This window comes from Hevea brasiliensis, chromosome 13 (genome assembly GCF_030052815.1).
Source record: "Hevea brasiliensis isolate MT/VB/25A 57/8 chromosome 13, ASM3005281v1, whole genome shotgun sequence".
Lineage (NCBI taxonomy): Eukaryota > Viridiplantae > Streptophyta > Magnoliopsida > Malpighiales > Euphorbiaceae > Hevea > Hevea brasiliensis.
Genome location: NC_079505.1, coordinates 76,101,147 through 76,120,554, shown reverse-complemented (window position 1 = coordinate 76,120,554; position 19,408 = coordinate 76,101,147). Strand labels below are relative to the sequence as shown.

Genomic DNA, 19,408 nt, shown 5'->3' with positions numbered 1-19,408 from the left:
AAGTCGAGTTTGCAGTTCCAGAACCCATAACACAAGAAGTAGAGCCATCAGCTAAAGTAACAATAGAGGAAGTGAGATTAGACTGAAAAGCAGATAGAAGACTAGAATTACCTGTCATGTGATCTGTTGCACCAAAATCAATAACCCATTTGGATGAAGAAGACACAAGGCATGTAGTGGATTTACTTGACTCAGCGATCGCAGTAACAGGGGAACGGATAGGCTTTAGAGATGCCTAATACTGGAAAAATTGTGCAAAATCCTCTGCAGATACCAAAATAGTTTTCTCAGAGGAAGATACTGTAGAATTCTCTGCTGCCATATTTGCCATCTGTGATCGGTGATTTTTCCTCTGAAGTTGCGGATAATTATATTTTGTATGGCCAGGCTCATGGCAATAATAACAAATGACTCCTCTTGAGTCCTGATTAGAACTAGCCTCTCCATTATCTGATTAGTAATTCCTCCTCTACTTCCTCTTCTATTACCTGTCCATTTGGATTACGGCTAATAAGAGCACTCTTGTGAAGATTGAGTACTCTCTGCAAAGGACCTATGTGAACGTTTCATGCAAAGAGGAAATTTAGAGAATATGAGATTTTGCGTCTCATACTCAAGGAAGGCTGCAAGAAAACTCATAATGCTCCCGTTGGGCTCTTGAACTTTCACATCGATTACTAAAAGGCAACAATACATTAAGTTCCTCATATACCCATTTAAAATCCATAAAATAAGCCGTGAGAGACTTATCCTCTTTCTCAACACGGTAGAATGCCTTACAAACATTATAAATACGGGAGATATTCCCTTTACCAGAATACAGAAAATCTAAATAATCCATCAATTCCTTAACAAATTCACAGTGATTAATTAAACTAATTACCTCACTATGAATCGAGTTCCGAAGCTGCAAAAACAACCGAGCATCCTCCCTTAGCCAAGTTTGTCGTGTATCATCATTGGGCGGATCTTTAGTAAGGTAATCATCCTTATCAATGCTACGCAAATAGACCCTAACAGTCTTAATCCACTCCAGGTAATTCGAACCATTAAGTTTGTGTTCCGTGATCTTAGTCATCACCGGAATCACATCAGAAATAACATTCTTATTGTCTGCCATTTGTTGAGACAAAGAAAACTAACCGAAACGCTAATCCAAAGTGCTTATAGCAGCAAAATAACCCAAAATCACAAATCAAGCAAATACCGAAATAGGATCTGAGAGCCAAACCTCAGAAGTCCTTTAATGGTATACTAAATCAGGCAACAGCACTCAGTGGTGGAATGAGGGGGTTGAGGCGACACCAGCGATGTTGATCGGGTTTGAAACGGCCGGTCGGCGGCCAAGGTCTCTCCTGAGCTGGGTAATGAGAACAAATAGTCACCCTAGATTGATGACCTGCTCTGATACCATGTAGAAAGAGATGATTCTCCTTGATCTCAATTAATCTGTACATGGGTATATATATACAATTGATTCCTATAATTGTGTTCTACTAATTAGGAAGAAATCCTAAATAAAAAATCCTAAATAGGAATACAGAATACAAAATATACAGAGAAATAATATAGTGATTGACTTTCCATAACATAGTGATTGACTTTCCATAACAAGTCTTAATGTCTTTGTTACTGCAATAACACATTCAGGAAAATTCAGTGGACAATCTCGGTGTACCTGTTCCATGAAGAAGTGGAACATGAGTTGTCTATTGTTAATAGCATGGTTATGAGAAATTACCATTACTTGTTTTGATAGCATAGGCATTAGTTACAAACATGAAACTTTAGAAGAGCTGCTCATAAATGTTAAAATGTATGCATTTCACAATATGCATACAAGTAATAAGTGTGTATTTTTAACGTTTTGTCTGTACATGCATGCAAATTATGTTCATTTACATAATATCTTAGAGTCTTAGAGAAATTTCATCTTAAAAGATTCCATCATTTTTTTGGGGTTTAATCTACCCATTTACAAAATGTAATATTATGCAAATCACTATGTCTCTTGCTTTCTTCATTTTGTTTGGTACCAAACTACCAATGCAAAAAATTTGTGTGTCAAGATATTGCTAAACCTTGTTTCATTTTTCTTTTTAATACATATCTAATTAATGAAGTATTTTTTGTATTATGAAGTGGCTGACATCAACACTCCAATGCCTTTCTGTGGATCAGTTGTTGATCAGACAAAATTCCATCAAACCACAGGAATTGCCAAGTTCAGACATGATCTGAACTGGATGAGCCTAGAAATCTGGAACTTCTTCTTCTTCTTCCCTTTTTCTTTTCTTTCCTTCTTCCCCAATTTTGTACTTCCTAGAAGAGCCTTATCCTTGCCTTTTTCTGTGGATAAATTTCTCCTTTTTATTTATGGAGCTAATAAGATGCGGCATTAGTTTCTTGTCCTAGGTTAAGAATGCATTAATTATTCAGATATTATGTATATTTATGCACTTATTTTGTACATTTTCAGGTATAAGAATTCATTAGGAGGCACTTGGGTGGTTATGGTACTGTTTGTATTCTATTTATCAACTGAAGTTCTTCGAGTTTCAAGTAGTACATGGCTAAGCTTTTGGACAGATCAAAGCACTTCAGAAGGTTATAGGCCTGGATTCTACATTTTTATTTATGCACTTCTATCACTTGGTCAGGTATGTCTACTGTTGGTTGATGTTGTAATCTCCATTTGTTCCTATTCCAATTTTTCAACCTTATGCATAGTTATTCAAAGAACTTGAGGTCTTTTTTCCTATGATTTAGAAGAACATTTTAGTCTAATATTATTATGTTATACCAAAAGAATGGGTTGCATGAAAAAATGCCTTGATAATTGTCTTCCCAACCTTTTTTTTGCACTGGCATGTCATTTTATGAGATTTTCACAGAAAAATGAAGTTTATTTCAGTATTTTTCTTTTTACATTTACAATAGTTGTAGAAAATAGAAGAATAGACGTAGAATCAAAGAAAACAAAGAAAAAAGGAAATAATTTGAGCAATTGCTACAGATTTTAAAGGCTTGCTTCATATATCTGGTTCAGGTAACAGTGACACTGGCAAACTCTTATTGGTTGATCAGTTCAAGTCTTCGTGCAGCTAAAAGACTGCATGATGCCATGCTAGATTCAATCCTACGGGCTCCTATGCTATTCTTCCACACTAACCCAACAGGAAGAATAATCAATAGGTTTGCAAAAGATCTGGGTGAAATAGATCGCAATGTTGCCAATTTTGCAAATATGTTTCTGAACCAAGTCTGGCAGCTGCTTTCAACATTCGTGCTGATTGGCATCGTGAGCACAATATCCCTGTGGGCCATAATGCCACTTCTCATCTTATTTTATGCAGCCTATCTATACTATCAGGTATACCAAGGAATACCACATTATTTGTACATCAGATTGATTTTGCATCTACAGTGTATGAATTATTTGGTTTCTGTTCTTTTGCTCTTTAACATGTCATGAGTTATGTCAACTAGTTCAGCCTTTATGTTTCTAGTTTCCCTCTGTGCAGAAATGATAAATAAGCTGACTCGGGTCTTAAGTAAAGGAACCTGGAAGTATTTAGAAACATTAAGGGATTCTGCAGCTGTCAATTCCTAGGATTTCACTTAAGAATAGAAGAAACACACGCACATATATTATAACTGTTGAGTTTTTAGAAATAAAGGAGAAAAGGGAGAGAATTGGAATGAACCTCAAAGGATTACATTTTCATTTACTTGTACTTGGCATAATACATAAGAGTCCATATTTATAATGGAAGATACAAGATATATGGCATTCCTTAAATCACTTCTTAATACAAATACTAATTAAGCACATCAATCACATGATTTTCTCATAAGCATATCCTATAAATTAAAGTAAAATTTTATCAATTCCAACACTCCCTCTTGATGAGATTTTTGTTGAAGTTACAGATCCATCATCAAGAATGAGAAATTGGGAGAAAAATAGCTATGGAACTCAAACCCTAGGCTAAAATGAAGAATAATGAGAATATCAGAGAAAAATAGCTGAGACTCAACCCGTAGGCTCTGATGAAGTAGAAGAAGAGAGTAGGGACTTCAATCCTAGACTCTTAAATCATGAAGAAAGAGAAGAAGAGGAAGATGAATAGCTTGGGACTAAAACCCATAGCTTTGGGACTCAATCCCTGAAGAAGGAAAGTAGCTTTTGGGATTGAAACCCATTGCTTTGTGAAGAAGGAGGACAATAAGAACGCAGAAACCCTAGAATTTTCTACAAGCTCTGATAACATGTTGAATTTTTAGAAAGAAAGAAGAAAAGGGAGAGAAAGGGAGATAATTGGAATGAATCTTAAAGGATTACATTTTCATTTACTTGTACTTAGCATAATACATAAAAGTCCATATTTATAATGTAAGATACGAGATATATGGCATTCCTTAAATCACTCCTTAATACAAGCACTAATTAAGCTAATCAATTCATGATTGTCTCACGAGCATATCCCATAAATTAAAGTAAAATCTCATCAATTCTAACAGTAACTTTCAGCATGGGTTACCATAATCATATTGAGTTATTGACAATTCAATGGATGATAGACCATCTCAGTGGACATAGTCATTGTCCTTCTGGAAAAGTTGAAAGGTGGTGATTGAGCACCCAAAGACAAAACCTAACATAGACACCATCATGCAGAATGTTGTATCTATAATAGGCTTAGTTTTCTTCTTTCAGTTTATGTTAAAGAATCATCTCAAGAGGATTGAATTTTTGTTCAACATAATTGATATAAACTTACTGGGGAGGGAGAAGGCAAGGAGAGAGAATAGTGCCCTTTGGCTACTTCTTTTGTAATCTTATCAATTCCTTGCAATCAGTTTCTGTAAGCATCTTTTTCCATTGATGTGGAACGATCTAATGTTTTGATGTCAGTTATCTCATCTTGCACTAGTCTTTGCTTATGTACAAGCTTTAATAATTATGATCATATGTGTTGTACAGACTACATCCCGTGAAGTAAAACGTTTGGATTCCATCACCAGATCTCCAGTTTATGCACAATTTGGAGAAGCTTTAAATGGCTTATCAAGTATCCGTGCATACAAAGCATATGACCGAATGGCCAACATCAGTGGGAAGTCTATGGACAATAACATCAGATTCACCCTTGTGAATATTAGTTCAAATCGTTGGCTCACCATAAGATTGGAATCATTAGGAGGGATAATGATTTGGTTGACTGCAACCTTTGCGGTATTGCAGAATAGCAGAACAGATAACCGGGTGGCATTTGCATCTACTATGGGTCTACTTCTCAGTTATACTCTGAATATTACCAATCTATTGAGTGGTGTTCTTAGACAAGCAAGTCGAGCAGAAAATAGTTTCAATTCTGTTGAGCGTGTTGGCACTTATATAGACTTGCCTTCTGAAGCTCCAGCTATAATTGAGAGTAATCGTCCTCCATCAGCATGGCCTGCTTCAGGATCAATTCAGTTTAGGGATGTTGCCTTGCGTTATAGACCTGAACTTCCTCCAGTCTTGCATGGATTGTCCTTCTCAGTTTCACCAAGTGAGAAGCTAGGAATAGTGGGGAGAACTGGAGCAGGGAAATCTAGCATGCTTAATGCATTGTTCCGGGTTGTAGAACTGGAAAGAGGAGAAATTGTCATTGATGGATGTGATGTTTCTAAGTTTGGACTGACAGATTTGAGAAAAGCTCTTGGTATCATACCACAATCTCCAGTTCTTTTTTCAGGTACTTTTGACAATCTAAAAACTAGATTTTGTTAACTTCTACAGTACTTTTTTCAGTCCTATACTGCCTTGCAGATTTGTAATGATTTTATTCCCCTGCTTCTGTTCCACTATTGTCTTCCACCTGAAAACTCACTTATCTTTTATGCTTAACAAACAAATAATTTGTAAGCCCAGGTTCTTAATCCACTATCAGCAGGTCATGATGAGAGAAATCTACCGTGCTTCTTGTTTTTGGATTAACTATAAAGATACAGACAATTATAATTATTCTTTTTCTCTAGGAACTGTAAGGTTTAATCTTGATCCATTTGGTGAACACAATGATGCGGACCTGTGGGAGGCTTTAGAGAGGGCACATCTAAAGGAGGTCATCAGGAAGAATTCTTTTGGTCTAGATGTTGAGGTATGAACCTCAATTATATATTTTTATATTTATGTAGCTACCTTATTCAACTGGAAGTCAATCAGCATATTTGGCTTAACCAATTCATACATGAAAAGAATTATAAAAGCACGCCAGGAATTAATGTCAAATTTATAGAGGAAAAAAGGGGAATCAATAGGTGAAAACTGCAAAGTCTTCTGTTTGAACTTTGAGCGGACTTATATATATATGTATATATATAGTTGCATATCAGTTATTCAAAACAAGAGGGACATTATGCTTGCTGACTAATGTGCAATTCTTGTATCAAGGTTTATGAGGGCGGGGAGAATTTCAGTGTTGGACAGAGGCAATTATTAAGTCTTGCACGAGCATTGCTACGAAGGTCAAAGATTCTTGTTCTTGATGAAGCAACTGCTGCTGTTGATGTCAGAACTGACGCTCTTATTCAGAAAACCATTCGAGAAGAATTTAAATCCTGCACAATGCTTGTTATTGCACACAGACTAAATACCATAATCGATTGTGACAGAATTCTAGTGCTTGATGCTGGTCAGGTATGCCTTAAATCATCAGCTCGTCTTGAAAATGTTTGTGTTTCCTACCTGCTCTAACCAAGTTTATTTAAAATAGAGAATCCTAAAACTTTCAGTGTCCAAAAAAGCAGGAGCAGAAATCATTAAAATCTTTTTTTCCTGCACATTTTAACTTTTTTCATAAATCGTTAGGGTTCCAAGATTACTTATAGAAAGATTTATTTAGTTGATATATTAAGAATTTTCAACTTTTCCTCTCAGGTCTTAGAACATGCTACTCCAAAGGAGCTGCTATCAAATGAAGGAAGTGCATTCTCTAGGATGGTTCAAAGTACAGGACCTGCAAACGCTCAGTACTTGCGTAGCTTAGTATTTGAGAGGAAAGAAAAATTAAATAAAGTGACCAACAGGCCAGATGGCCATGGGAGATGGATAGCCTCATCAAGATGGGCTGCTGCTGCCCAGTTCGCCCTTGCAGTCAGCCTCTCACAGAATGATCTTCAAAGTTTAGTTAGCGGAGAAGAGAACAATATACTCCAAAAAACAAAAGATGCAGTGATAACTTTGCAGCATGTCCTGGAGGGGAAGCACAATGAAGTAATAGATGATACACTACAACGGTACCAGGTTCCCAGAGAAAGATGGTGGTTGTCTTTGTACAGAATAATTGAAGGTAAACATACCTTGCACCACATGTAGACATAGACACATACATATTTCTTTACATGCTTTTCCCAAGTTTGTGTGTCCTGGAAGTTAGTTTGTTTTTTTGTTTCATTACAATACCATGAAAGGGTACATTTTGTGAGAAATTTCAATGATTAGGTCTTTTGCCTACTCTTTCTGCCTACAACATCATGAATAAGTTCATGTGAGTAATGTTTTTTGCCTACTCTTTCTGATCCCAATCCTGTTTCCTGTTTCAGGTCTCAGTATGATGAGCCGGTTGGCCTACAACAGGCTTCAGGAGTTAGAACATGACTACGAAAATGAATCCCTTGATTGGGACAATGTTGAAAGTTAGGGAACAACGGGAAACATCAAGAATCCAATGTTTTAGAAGGTAGAAAGTTGAAGTGTAGACAAAGTTTCTTCTGATATAAATAAAATAATGTAAATTGCATGGTACATTAGATGAAAAAATTGAAGGTAGAGAATAGCTCTGCTTGAAACTTTGCAATTTAATTTGCAAGTATAATCATTTATATATAGTACATTGTTTAGGAATGTAGCTTGAACTATGTTACTTGCAGAGGAAATAATACGATGACGAATCATTATGATCAGCCAATATGATCAACTAGAGTTTTTCATATAACATTAAGGGCATGTTTGTGATTGAGGTTTGAGGCCAAAAAAAATACTTTTTAGAAAGGTGTGGTTTTAGATGCTGTTAAAAAAAAGGTTTGAATGAAATTATTTAGTTATTTTAGAGTTTATTACTAAAATATATTAAAACTAACTTTTAATTAAATTTTAACGATGTCTAATCAACATGTATAATACCATTAACACCACTAGTTTTTTTTTTTTTTAAATTTAGTTAACCCCATTAACCAATACGATTAATAAACTACTGTGGTAGTCGTGTATAATTTAAAAAATTTAATAAAATTTTTACACAACAATTTTTTTAATAATTTTAATAAAAATTTTGTCGCTCGTTCAAATTACAATTTTATCATATCTATAAAGTTATAAGCATCCAGTTAACTAAATTAAAATATAAAGAACTAATAAAATTTAATTATAAAATTAATGAGTTCATTTAGAGTCTGTTTAGTATCATTACTAAAATTAATGTTAAAGAAAATAACTTTTTAAATATATTATAAAGAATTAAAAAGTTAATTTAAAATTAAGTTTAATATTTTTTTATTTATAAAACCTTTAAAAATCTCTTCAATTTAGAGTGAAAAAAGGGGAAAATGAGAAAATAATATGACAATAAAAATAGACTTTATGAAATTATGCCTTTTTTTTATCTATTTTCCCAAAGATCAGTCATTGAAAAGCCTGACAACAGTACAGTACAAGTGAAGGCCCTTGGCCCAAAATACAAGGTTCCAACTTTCCATCCCAAACCCAGCCCTCTCTAACAACCCATTTCTTTTTCCTTGAGAAAGGCCACCTCCTGAACCTCCCCAGCTGGGTTGAGAAATGTTAAGACAAAGCAATTGTCTCATTCAACAAGGCAGGGATTCATCTCCAGAAAAATACCGATATCCAACAAGTTGCAATTCATTTGGTGGGGTGGAATTTCTCAGTTAAAAATAGTGAAAGGGAGAGAGAGGATCGGCTACAACCCAACTTACCACACCTCCTTTAGCAGCAGCAAAGCTGATTATATGTTCTGGTACTGGTATTGATAATTGGGGATTTCGCACTACTTTTCTTGCTGAAGATGTAAGTATGTTGCCATTTATTCAACCTTCTGTATCAACTCTAGTGAAACAAACTTGGGTTGCTGGTAACAGTATATTACACCAGAAGGTCAAATTCCTCCGCTTATAAATTCAGGAATTGGAAGTATAAAAGGAAATTTTCTCATAATTTTCGAATTAGTCTATGGTGGACTAAACTTGGTATTGTATCCCCAATTGAAACTGGGTCTAGTCGGCACACTCTTAATCTTTATCTGGGTCATTATGTTGCTATGGAAGAATTTGATGCTTTTTCATCTGAAAATACTGGTATCATAGATACTCAGCTCTCAGCAATTACACTCTGGCTGTTACCATATTTTCCACACTTGCAATTACTCACAATTTTATTCCTGGCTTCGGTGATGCATTTGGCTGTCAATTTTATTACAAGTAGAGATCTCTCTAGTTCTTCCGCACATAAGTGATGCATTGGTGTTGCTGAAATTCATTAAACTTACTGATAATGGAAATAAATACATTGAGGAACTTTCACATAATTTGCTATTTAGATTTTTTTGCATTACCCTGGGTGTTGCAACCTCAATAGGTTTTGGATTCCCTATTCAACCCTGTCGGCAATATGTGTGGACATTTTGGGATTTTATCTTGGAAGTCTTTCTTGCAACTTTTAGTAGGAAGACAATTATGAAAATTCTTCTGCAGACAATTTTTCTTATCTTTGTCTGTAGTATTCAATTACTTGAATGGATAGAGAATGAGATATTCTTGGAGTTAGTTAAGCTTTGAAATTGATTTGGTGGAAAAATCCGAGATTAAGTTACCAATAGTCATGCTAGCCAAGGAACTTAAGATCCATGGCTTGATTTATTTCTCTTGTTTCTACAATGCAGCCTTGAGGAAAATGCAATTTTTGAGGGGTGGTATTGATAGGGGATATGGATGAAAGACCAATGGAGTATTCTACAAGAGAAGGCTAACAGAAGGAATATAAGGAAATGCAGAGATAAGAGTAACAGAATCACATGCCATGTGCAAATAGAAGTAGGGGAGAGCCATTTAGAGTTCTGGTTGGGGACGGGCTTCGAGAGAGGTTCTTCAAAGTCAGTCTGGCAATGGATGGTCTGGAGGTGGAAGTGGTGGTTGGTGAAGTAGGTGGTAAACCTTGGGGAAATCAACGAGTGAAAATTATTTACTCAAAGATTGGTGCTGAGAAAAAGACAATTGAATGCAATTTGCAGGAGCTGTGCTTCTCAAGTGTAGGACTTCATTACATTGACATTACAGCAACTGGCAACTGTACCGTGTCCAGTATAATTGATTGAATCAATAACATCCGCCACTATAAACAAATTTTAAATTTTGTTGTAGTTTGATCTGCATCCTTGAATATCACAAAAAACTTGCACCTATGGCTTATATATTGACCAAATGGATTTTCAAAGCGTGTACCTAGTTCCCACTTCATCTCACTCTTTCTAACAAATTTAGCTCATTGAGCTTTCTGATGCATCACAATCAACTGCTGGTCTGCCATGGCTGTGAACAGCCTCAAAGGCCTGAGCAGAAGCACTTGAAAATCCCATTAATGCCTGGAATACATTAGGGAGGCCTGTTTGCAGTTTGTTTAGAGTCATGACTCTGGTAACCTGGACTGAGTTCAAATATTTAGTCTTCTCGGAGTCTAGCCGTTTCTTTAAGGCTTCAGTTTTGGCAAGCTTAAGCGACAAGGGATTTTTAGGGCTCAAATCAGATTGCATATCTCCATCAGTAGAACTCCAATTAACCTTTTTCTCCATTTCAGCAAGGGAGATTAACTCCTTCTGAAATCTTCTCTCCAGTTTATCAGATTTTTTGTGTAGGTTGTGTTCCTCTGTCTGCTGCAGCATTATCATTTGGATGGCATCCAAAAAGCTTTTAATGGCCTCTGAGGCTATCTGTATAAAGAATTCACATATCAAAAGGAGAGAAATATTTAATGCACTAAATGCACGAAGCGCATTACTGAATCCAATCCTATGTTACAGTTCATCACTGAAAGAAAGACTGACAAAACATTCCATGCAGATGAGAGTTGTGATCATACATGGTGGATTTTGTGCTAGGAAGTTGCTTAGGAAAACATGCTTCGGCAATCACAAATTCAGAACTCAGGCTGTTAATTATTTAACCATGTAAGGATTACATTAGATCGGAAAATTAAATCTACCCACCAACTATTCAACTTATACTCCAGTCTGGCAGATCCTCTGGCATACGACCCAACATATTTCAAAATTCATTGACTCAGGAGTGACCCCAACACAATAAGGTATCTTAAAGATACCAAGCTAATAAACAAAAATAAACTAGGAAGGCTTATTAATCATTCATATGTAACTTCTAACAATATGCAAAGCTACATGAAACTAAAATCAATCCACTGCTTTAACAGCATTTGTACATGCAAGTCAACAGTTAAGCAGAGAGGCAGCATCACATTTATGATAAACAAATAATAAATTAGGTCACTATACTTGCATTGAAATTTAAAGTTGAATGTCATTTATACAATTTCTAAGAAAAATAATATAAAAACTAGCAACAACCAAAGGAAGCATTTTTGTAATACTAAGTTTTCAAACCTGACCCAATCATTAAAATGGTGAAAATAAAGGATTAAGAATTTAAGATTGAACTAGGGTTGAACTGGTATACTATTAAATAAATATTAATTATATTATAAACTTAATAATCTCTCAACAACAACAACAACAATAATAATAATAATAATAATAATGTATTATTACAATTAGTAGTTTGATATATTTATTAACACAAAGCTAATTAAATTTTAATATGTAAACTTTTTCTAAAAAAATAATTTATAATTTATATTTGGAATTTTAATTTAAATAATAATAAGTGGATACAGTTATCCACAATTAAATGAACATTTGGAAGGAAAAAGGCTCAAAATAACCCATTGTTTTTGTTTTAAACCATGGAAATATCAAAGAGGCCTACATACTTGCAGAACATATATTTTCACAACCAGAACAATTAAACCCAAGTTGACATAACCTCAAACAATTGACTCACAATCATAGTTTTAAAAAATATGACGGCCATTATTTACAGGAAAAATGGCCTACCATTTCCATTAAGGACTTTAAATAATGGAATTTTTGAAAAAAAAAAAAAAAGGGGTGTTATGGTCGTTGGTTGATACAGTTGTCAAGTAACATTTATCGATTGTTACTTAATGGCTATCATGATCGTTAATTAACGGCTGTGACGGCCATTATACTTGAAAGGCAGCATCTTTTGCTGTTTTTTGCACTGTTATAACATGAGGCAGTAGCGGGAGTACTTTTTGGCAGAGGCAACAGTTGGAGTATTTGTTTCGGGCAGAGGCAAACGTATTGGTTTTATTACTTCAACTTTCTACACTTCCTTTCTAGCAAATTCTCTCAAATTTTTCAACTATCAAGTGAAAGATTTCATTTCTTCACAAACTTCTAAGCTCAGGAGTTTAGATTATCAAATAGACAAGGTGATCTAGAAGTGAATGAGAGCTAGAGTGCTAATGATATCTAAGAATGAGGGATTTAATGTCTTTTTTTGATATTTTTATGCTTATTATTTAGTTGTATATCCTAGTTTTTATTATATTTTTAAATATCTATTCATTTCATAAGCTTTACAAATTAAAAAAAAAAAATAGCATGACTACAGGCCATTATGTTACATTTATGACAGTTACAAGCTTGTTTCCATTACCCGTGATTTAAAACCATGCTCGCAACATGGAAACTTTGACCACAAAAGAAGCACAAGTGAAAAATTGTTAACTTTAGTACATGATGTATGAACATAACTAAGGTTTTAGGTAATTATAATATTCAAAGGAGGGTTATGGCAATACCTTATCGGGTAATCTATCAAAGACAAGCTGCCACTCTTCACACAGACTACGAACTGCAGACGAGCAACTACTATGTTGATTGCCATCTACAAGGCAGTCAGTGAGCTTGATCCACCTACAGAGAGTTCTTACATACTCCTGCTGAGATTTTACCAGTTTGCAGAAGTTAAGGTACCAGGAGGTGACCTCAGTTTCAAGCTGAGCCTGAGTTGTGGCCTGGCGATGATAGTTGGTAGTCAAGTCTATTCCTTGACTATCAGTGAGATGATTCAATTGCAGAGATATATGGTTCTGAACTTGATGGCATTCATACATAGTTCTCCACATATTTTTCAGCCTATAAAAGCAATCAAGCAAAACAAAGAAGACAAAATATAGAATAATTAAGATCAATTTGAGACACTTTACAAATATGGAAGATACTAAAGGAAACCTAACACCTGACTAGAAATCACCCAAGGGCAGAAATTTAGCAGTAGAGAAGAAAGAAGCAAAAATATATCCATTGTGGTATGGAATAAATTGTTCTCCTATAAGTTGTGCAGTCCTTAATTTCCTATTTTATAAGTTGTTTTATGAGATCATACCCTTTTTACCCTGATAAATCCAAAAGAAATTTGGACAGAAACATTTCAATCCATGGGCCAGACAAACAAATGCTATAGAGAATATGTACAGTTTTGTGATCCCATTAGAAATTTGATGGGAAATCACTTTTCTTCAATATGAAATAATCACACGATCATAAGATGGTGACAAAGGTTTAAGGAATGGGGAAAGTTACTAGCATAAATTTGATGCTAGTTTCTTAACTCTAAAATCATTTGACAGTGTCACTAGAGACCTGGGTACAAAGCCTCAAATCCCATTCACATACAAAATGGAAGAGCTGTCTTCTTAAGTGCTATATAAACCATTTGACCAAAGAATGATGCTGTTACCATCATAATATGAGATTATTATAGCAATCGATTTCATAATGACTTCAAGAGATGATAAACAGGTTTTGTGAAGAACTTCAATATAATCACTTCTTGAACATGTGAAAATCATCTAACTTGTCCTACATTATTGATATGCCAAGTGCCAACAATAAACAATAGCATACTATAGGAGTCTGTATTATCACCCGGAAGTTAATGTAACAAGTTGAGGGTACAGCTCCACATCAATGAGTTGCAATATAGATGAACAAGTATTACTTATTGAATGCTGCAGGCATCTGATATCAGCTTCCAAACCCTCGACACTCAGTCGAGTTTTTTCAGTCTTAGTCCAGTCAAGGTTTTCTTCTTGTTGTTTTAGAAGTAACATGGATTTTTTCTCATGCTCTATTTTGGTCATTTCTTCTTCCTACATTATATAATAAAAAGATGATTTAAAACATTAGATAACAAAAATACTTTTCAGTGTGGGAGGAAATACAAATGCAACCAAATTAAAAGAAGCACAATTGCATGATGTCCTCGCGTGCAAATCATTGAGGATTAAGAAAATGCCATTGCCACTACAACAAGATACTTTATTCCATTTCCAACATAAAAATATTTCATTCATGGACCTGCAATATTAACCTAGAATAAAGTTTAGCAAGTAATTTGAAAACAGCTTATGTATGTATTTGAAATGTTCAAATTCAATTTATTTCCTCATAACCCAAGAATGCATTACCAGGGAAAGACATTTCAGTTCTAACCATGAGTCCAGTCAAAGTCATGTGCATTATTTCAGTTCTGACGTAAATATCTCAGTAAAATTTTCAAGTCTGAAATGGGTTGGTCTTACAACATCAGCTTTAATAGGCGACTATGAGTTTATGAAACAAATGGCCAAGATAAAAGCTAATGAGTTTGAATATTGCAATTTCTCAATCCAGTTGTTTCACTGAAAGGACAAAAGAGCTTTTTTTAGTTAACTACATGGGAAAAAAAAGAAAGAATCCGAGTTCTTATGGACAAGATCATTCTGCCATGATGAACATCATGTAACATTGTGCATATGTGTGCATTTGTGTGTGTGTGTGTGTGTGTGTGTGTGTGTGTGTGTGTGAGAGAGAGAGAGAGAGAGAGAGAGAGAGAGGAAAATTGTCCAACAATACAATCATTCAAATAAGAATGCACATATTCCATGAAATTTCATTCTTACTTTCACTTCCTTGTAAAGTTTCTGCTCTGCAGCATAAAGTTTGTCAAGTGTGATGCAATGAGCTCCAGGTTTGCATGGTTCACTGGGATTATAAACCTGAGTAGCATGTTTTGCAAACTGAAGCGACTTAGAAGACCAACTCCATGACAGTGCACTGAAGACCTTGGCAGAATTACTCCTTTTCCCTGTAAACAAAAGTTACAACAGCTTCCATGAGGAACTTGATAACTAAAGTAGCCAGTGACAATAAAGATAAAGTGATTTTTGTCCCGGCAAAAAAAAATATCAAGACGTTGTTTATGATAATGGAAGCAGGCACAAGTACACATGCATAGTATCTAGCAGGAACCACTTCAGCATATTGAAGGCCAAAATGATAAGGAAAATAAAATTCTTTTTTTTTTAATTACGAAAAACAAAATTCTTGGAATAAATAAAAAAGAACAATAAAATAAAATTATCACTATGGGCCTATCAGTTACACATTCATGGTCAAAAAAGCAAGTACACAACACACATACACACAGAGGAACAAATTCAATTGTTCAGTGATCATTAACATTATGAAACGAGCGATTAAGACCAGAGTGCCAACTGCCAAATAATTATACCAACCCTACCTGCCTTATAACATAATGCTTCAAATACTCCCTACCTCCCTGTCTTATATAGACGACAAAATTTTGTTCACATGCAAGTTGTATCAAGTTTACTTGCTCACAAAAATGTACATCCTATATCTCACTGCATTTATGGAAGTTAGTCCTTCAACTAGCTTTCCAGTTAATTTATCTGCCAACATTTTGAGACAAATATAAGGAACTAGAAATTCATGGACTTTAAAGAGGGCTAATATAGTTAGCATGAAACTTTTTGGGTCATATATATATATATATATATAAAAGATGGAAAGGCTAAAGCAAGGTTAAGTGCAACATTCAGGTGAACAAAGCGGGACATAAATTGACACCCAATCAATGCTGTAGCAAGAATTTTGTAATGTTAAATTAAAAACCATGATCAACAACTGTTGTAAATAGAAACGCCATCCTCTACCAAGTAGGATTAGAGTTCAGTTGCCCAATAGATAAGAGATAATAAATATTATCTAATGAAGCATCATGACGTCCACAATAAAATCTAACACTCCAAAAAAAGAACTCCAACTTGTTTCACCTATTGGCAACTTGCAGAACAACATTATACAGATTAATAATTCTAGAAAAGGTACATTGATTTACAATGATAACCACATATCCAAAGTTCATTCAGATGCCATAAATTACTCAATTAATACAACAACAAAAATAAGACAACACCAAGGACCAGTTGGCACTTGATATTTTAATTGTAGTGAGGATATAATTCCATAAATAATATAAAATCACACAAAATCTCCATTCTAATCTAACTATAAAATAGAAATATGGACTGAAGAAATCCCACACCAAAGCCCAAGTATCACTGCAATTTGAAGTGATAGCATCAGACAGAATTTCCATCAAAGAGATGCAAAACATAACCACCTTTTCTGAGCACGTAGAACAACAGAACCACAGGTACAGCTATAAAAGTATAAAACAAATTTATCATGTTCAAAGAGAAGCAATTTTTAGGATTAAAAAAATACCGAAGATTTTCCCATCAATAGCTTCAGTAAACAGGGACACTCAGACACATACACATGCACACACTTATGGATATTAAAAAAAAAGATCAAATAAATCCTAAATTACTAAAAGAAGCCAGCGTTTACTTTTGTTTTCTTTGGAAATCTGATGCAGAGGAGTGTCCCCTTTGGAAATATCCATAAGAACAGCTATTTCCTTTCCACCAGCTGATGCTTTAAGGAAATAATCATCTAACTCCTTAACAATGCCCTCCAAGGTCTTCTTGCTCCTCCACTGTACCATAGCCATGTCTGCAGTATCTTTAGTACAACAGCTCACCATCGATGAGTCATCATCAATCCATATTACAGGCTGCCGTCGCTGCTGCATCTGGGTAAGTGAATTAGAAAGAACATTCCCAACATACTCCTCTTCCCGATCTTCTTCCTCAAATTCTGCCTTAGCCTCTGCCCAATTTTCCTCATCTACTGATGGTTCCACCATTTTGTTCTTCTCTTGATGTTGTGGAGAAGGCCGCTCAAAGGAGTCTGATTCCCAAATATTCAATGAGGAACTATTAATTGAAGGTGGTGGAGTATAACAATCATCCTCATCAATTTTTATGCTTTCTTCTTGATCAATTTCTTCTTTCTGATTATCAATGGACCCCCTTAAATCAGGGCTGAAAGGAGGAGGTGGAGGGGAAGGAGGTAGAGGAAGAGGAGGGGAAGGAGGCAATGTCTGGCCATAATAGGTATTTTCAAAGTCTAATGACTCTGATTCAGTGAATTGTCTAAGAGTTGCACCAGTATTCTTCAGTGCTCTCAAATAAGCCAATTGGGCATCTGCAAATTCTCCTCGAAAAACTACCAATTGTTTCATTAGCCTCTTTCTCTCCTTGCAAATTTGCACCCTCTCTTCCTTTTGAATCTTTGATGCTACACAACCCATTTCTTCCACAGTCAAAAGAATTGAGTTTAACTTGAAGGCATAAGAGAGCGAGCAAATCCAAGATAGTTTCAATTCCTCGTACTTCTATGTCAGAAAGATTAACATAATATTAAAAAGAGTGCATCTATCCAAATTCCTCCCTGGTGCAAAATTATAGCCTAAGCTCAATTAATCACATACATCCAGAAGAGGACAATCCTAAAACTTGCAGTTCTCGTACATGATGCATTGTTTCCTTGACTTCAAAGACTTAAAGAAGAAATAAAACCACATCAAGAAAGAACACTGGATTTAAAAGTCTCACAACTATGAAACTACTAAGATTGCAGATAGAATATACAAGTGAATATGCTTTTTCAGTAAATTACTCAAGTTTAGTGCTGTTAAAAAAGTGATATCCAGTCCATAGCCTACTAGCTATACTCCTTGCAATTTCTTTAAAAGCTCAAGAAAGGAGAGATTAGCAATACACAACAATAGCCAATTTCAGATAATGCCAATACATACATATGCAAAAAGCTGCTTGCAGATAAAATCGCTGATTAACCCAAAGAACACGGCTTTCACCCCCAAATCATGACTCTGCTATCCTTCCTGATTTTCAGGCCTCATCAAGAAAGGAAAAGCTTATTAAAAGAGTACCCATCTTCAAACTCTCCATAGCTCAGAAACAAACAAAGCTGCAACCCAAGAACCCAAAAAAAAAAAATTGATCGTCTTTGAAAAAAAATAAAATCCAAATGGATCTCAACTAAGAAGAATCTCCACGAGATGCCTTGAGCTCTAAAAATGAAAAACGATAAAAAAAGATTTTTTAAAAAAATAACAAGATAAGAAAGAAAACGTCACTGACAGGGAAACTGGCAGAGACAGGCAGACAGACAGGGGGGAAGACCAATGTTCTTCCATTTTATTTTCTTAGAGCTGCAAATATTAAATAAAACAACTACTTGAACCAGTACCGTCTTTCCTTTATTTCTTTTCTTTTCTTTTCTTATTAGGAAAAGGAACGACTACCCATTACTCCACACTTGGTTTCGAAAACATCAACATAGGAATGATTATCATCTACGTATAAAAAACCCCAAAATGATTCGAGAGAGGAAAACAACAAAAACAACGTAACTCTCTCAACTCGTTTCCAAGTGCATACCTGTAATATCTATGCTTTTACAAAGGCATTAAAGAGAGGAAGATGGAGGGGTCAAGCTCGAAACCCGAGAGCAAGAGAAGCATCCAAAGCAGAGATGGTGCATTTTAGCAACATCCCATTATTATACTGTTAGCAACCAAACTTTTCTTGTTGAAAAGAAAAGAAAAAATGAAGCTTTTTTCCTGGAGTACAAACAAGAACCAGAGACCACACTGGCACGGCAAAGCAGAGTGGGACAAGCTATGGATGTTTTTTACATGAGTTGTCATTACAAAGACATGGTTGCACTTAGCATTGTCGATCGATGAAGAAGCGGGCACGACACAATCGCACTCGCAAAGACATGGGTCTCCTTTGGACACGTGGAAATTATTTTTTTAAGCAAAATTAATGTGAATCATTTTTATTATTTTTAATATTAAAATTAAGGGCATACTTTTATAATTTTATTTTTTATGTACATTTTTTTAATTCTAATCATTTTTCTTATTTTAAAAGCATTTATAATTTTAGATAATTATTTAAAAAATTATTCAGAATTAATTCTAAGTCTTTTTTTACCAGAAGAATTAATTCTAAGTTTATATATTT

At 34.9% G+C, this 19,408-nt stretch overlaps 2 protein-coding genes and 1 long non-coding RNA gene across 12 annotated transcripts in view; 2 read left to right on the top strand and 1 right to left on the bottom strand.

Moving 5' to 3' along the window:
• The window catches only part of LOC110637905 (ABC transporter C family member 12), a 29,619-nt gene extending 21,661 nt beyond the window's left edge, over positions 1 to 7,958 (top strand). For all 3 annotated transcript variants that reach the window (XM_021788299.2, XM_021788291.2, XM_058132229.1), the window contains 7 exons: positions 2,480 to 2,660; positions 3,050 to 3,373; positions 4,988 to 5,744; positions 6,028 to 6,149; positions 6,443 to 6,688; positions 6,929 to 7,340; positions 7,594 to 7,958. In XM_021788299.2, the coding sequence (XP_021643991.2) occupies positions 2,480 to 2,660; positions 3,050 to 3,373; positions 4,988 to 5,744; positions 6,028 to 6,149; positions 6,443 to 6,688; positions 6,929 to 7,340; positions 7,594 to 7,691 (2,140 nt within the window). In that variant the 3' untranslated portion in view covers positions 7,692 to 7,958. The remainder of the gene's footprint in view (positions 1 to 2,479; positions 2,661 to 3,049; positions 3,374 to 4,987; positions 5,745 to 6,027; positions 6,150 to 6,442; positions 6,689 to 6,928; positions 7,341 to 7,593) is intronic.
• A 792-nt stretch (positions 7,959 to 8,750) lies between these two features.
• On the top strand, positions 8,751 to 10,527 carry LOC131171929 (uncharacterized). Its single transcript, XR_009142572.1, has 2 exons — positions 8,751 to 9,073; positions 9,945 to 10,527. It is a non-coding gene; the product is annotated as an uncharacterized LOC131171929 (long non-coding RNA).
• LOC110637940 (protein ALTERED PHOSPHATE STARVATION RESPONSE 1) lies at positions 10,276 to 19,143 on the bottom strand. Of its 8 annotated transcripts, none has more exons than XM_058132222.1 (7): positions 18,818 to 19,143; positions 18,172 to 18,344; positions 16,860 to 17,745; positions 15,104 to 15,288; positions 14,088 to 14,311; positions 12,959 to 13,295; positions 10,276 to 10,988 (listed from the first exon to the last, which is right to left on the bottom strand). In XM_058132222.1, exons 3-7 carry the CDS (start codon positions 17,662 to 17,664, stop codon positions 10,539 to 10,541), a joined length of 2,001 nt encoding a protein of 666 aa, XP_057988205.1. In that variant the 5' UTR covers positions 17,665 to 17,745; positions 18,172 to 18,344; positions 18,818 to 19,143; the 3' UTR covers positions 10,276 to 10,538. The 8 variants fall into 8 exon arrangements, with proteins under 8 accessions (XP_057988205.1, XP_057988210.1, XP_057988208.1 ...); XM_058132227.1 differs by having other exon boundaries at positions 16,860 to 17,748; positions 18,172 to 18,271; XM_058132225.1 differs by having other exon boundaries at positions 18,172 to 18,271.
• Between the last annotated feature and the right edge of the window lie 265 nt (positions 19,144 to 19,408).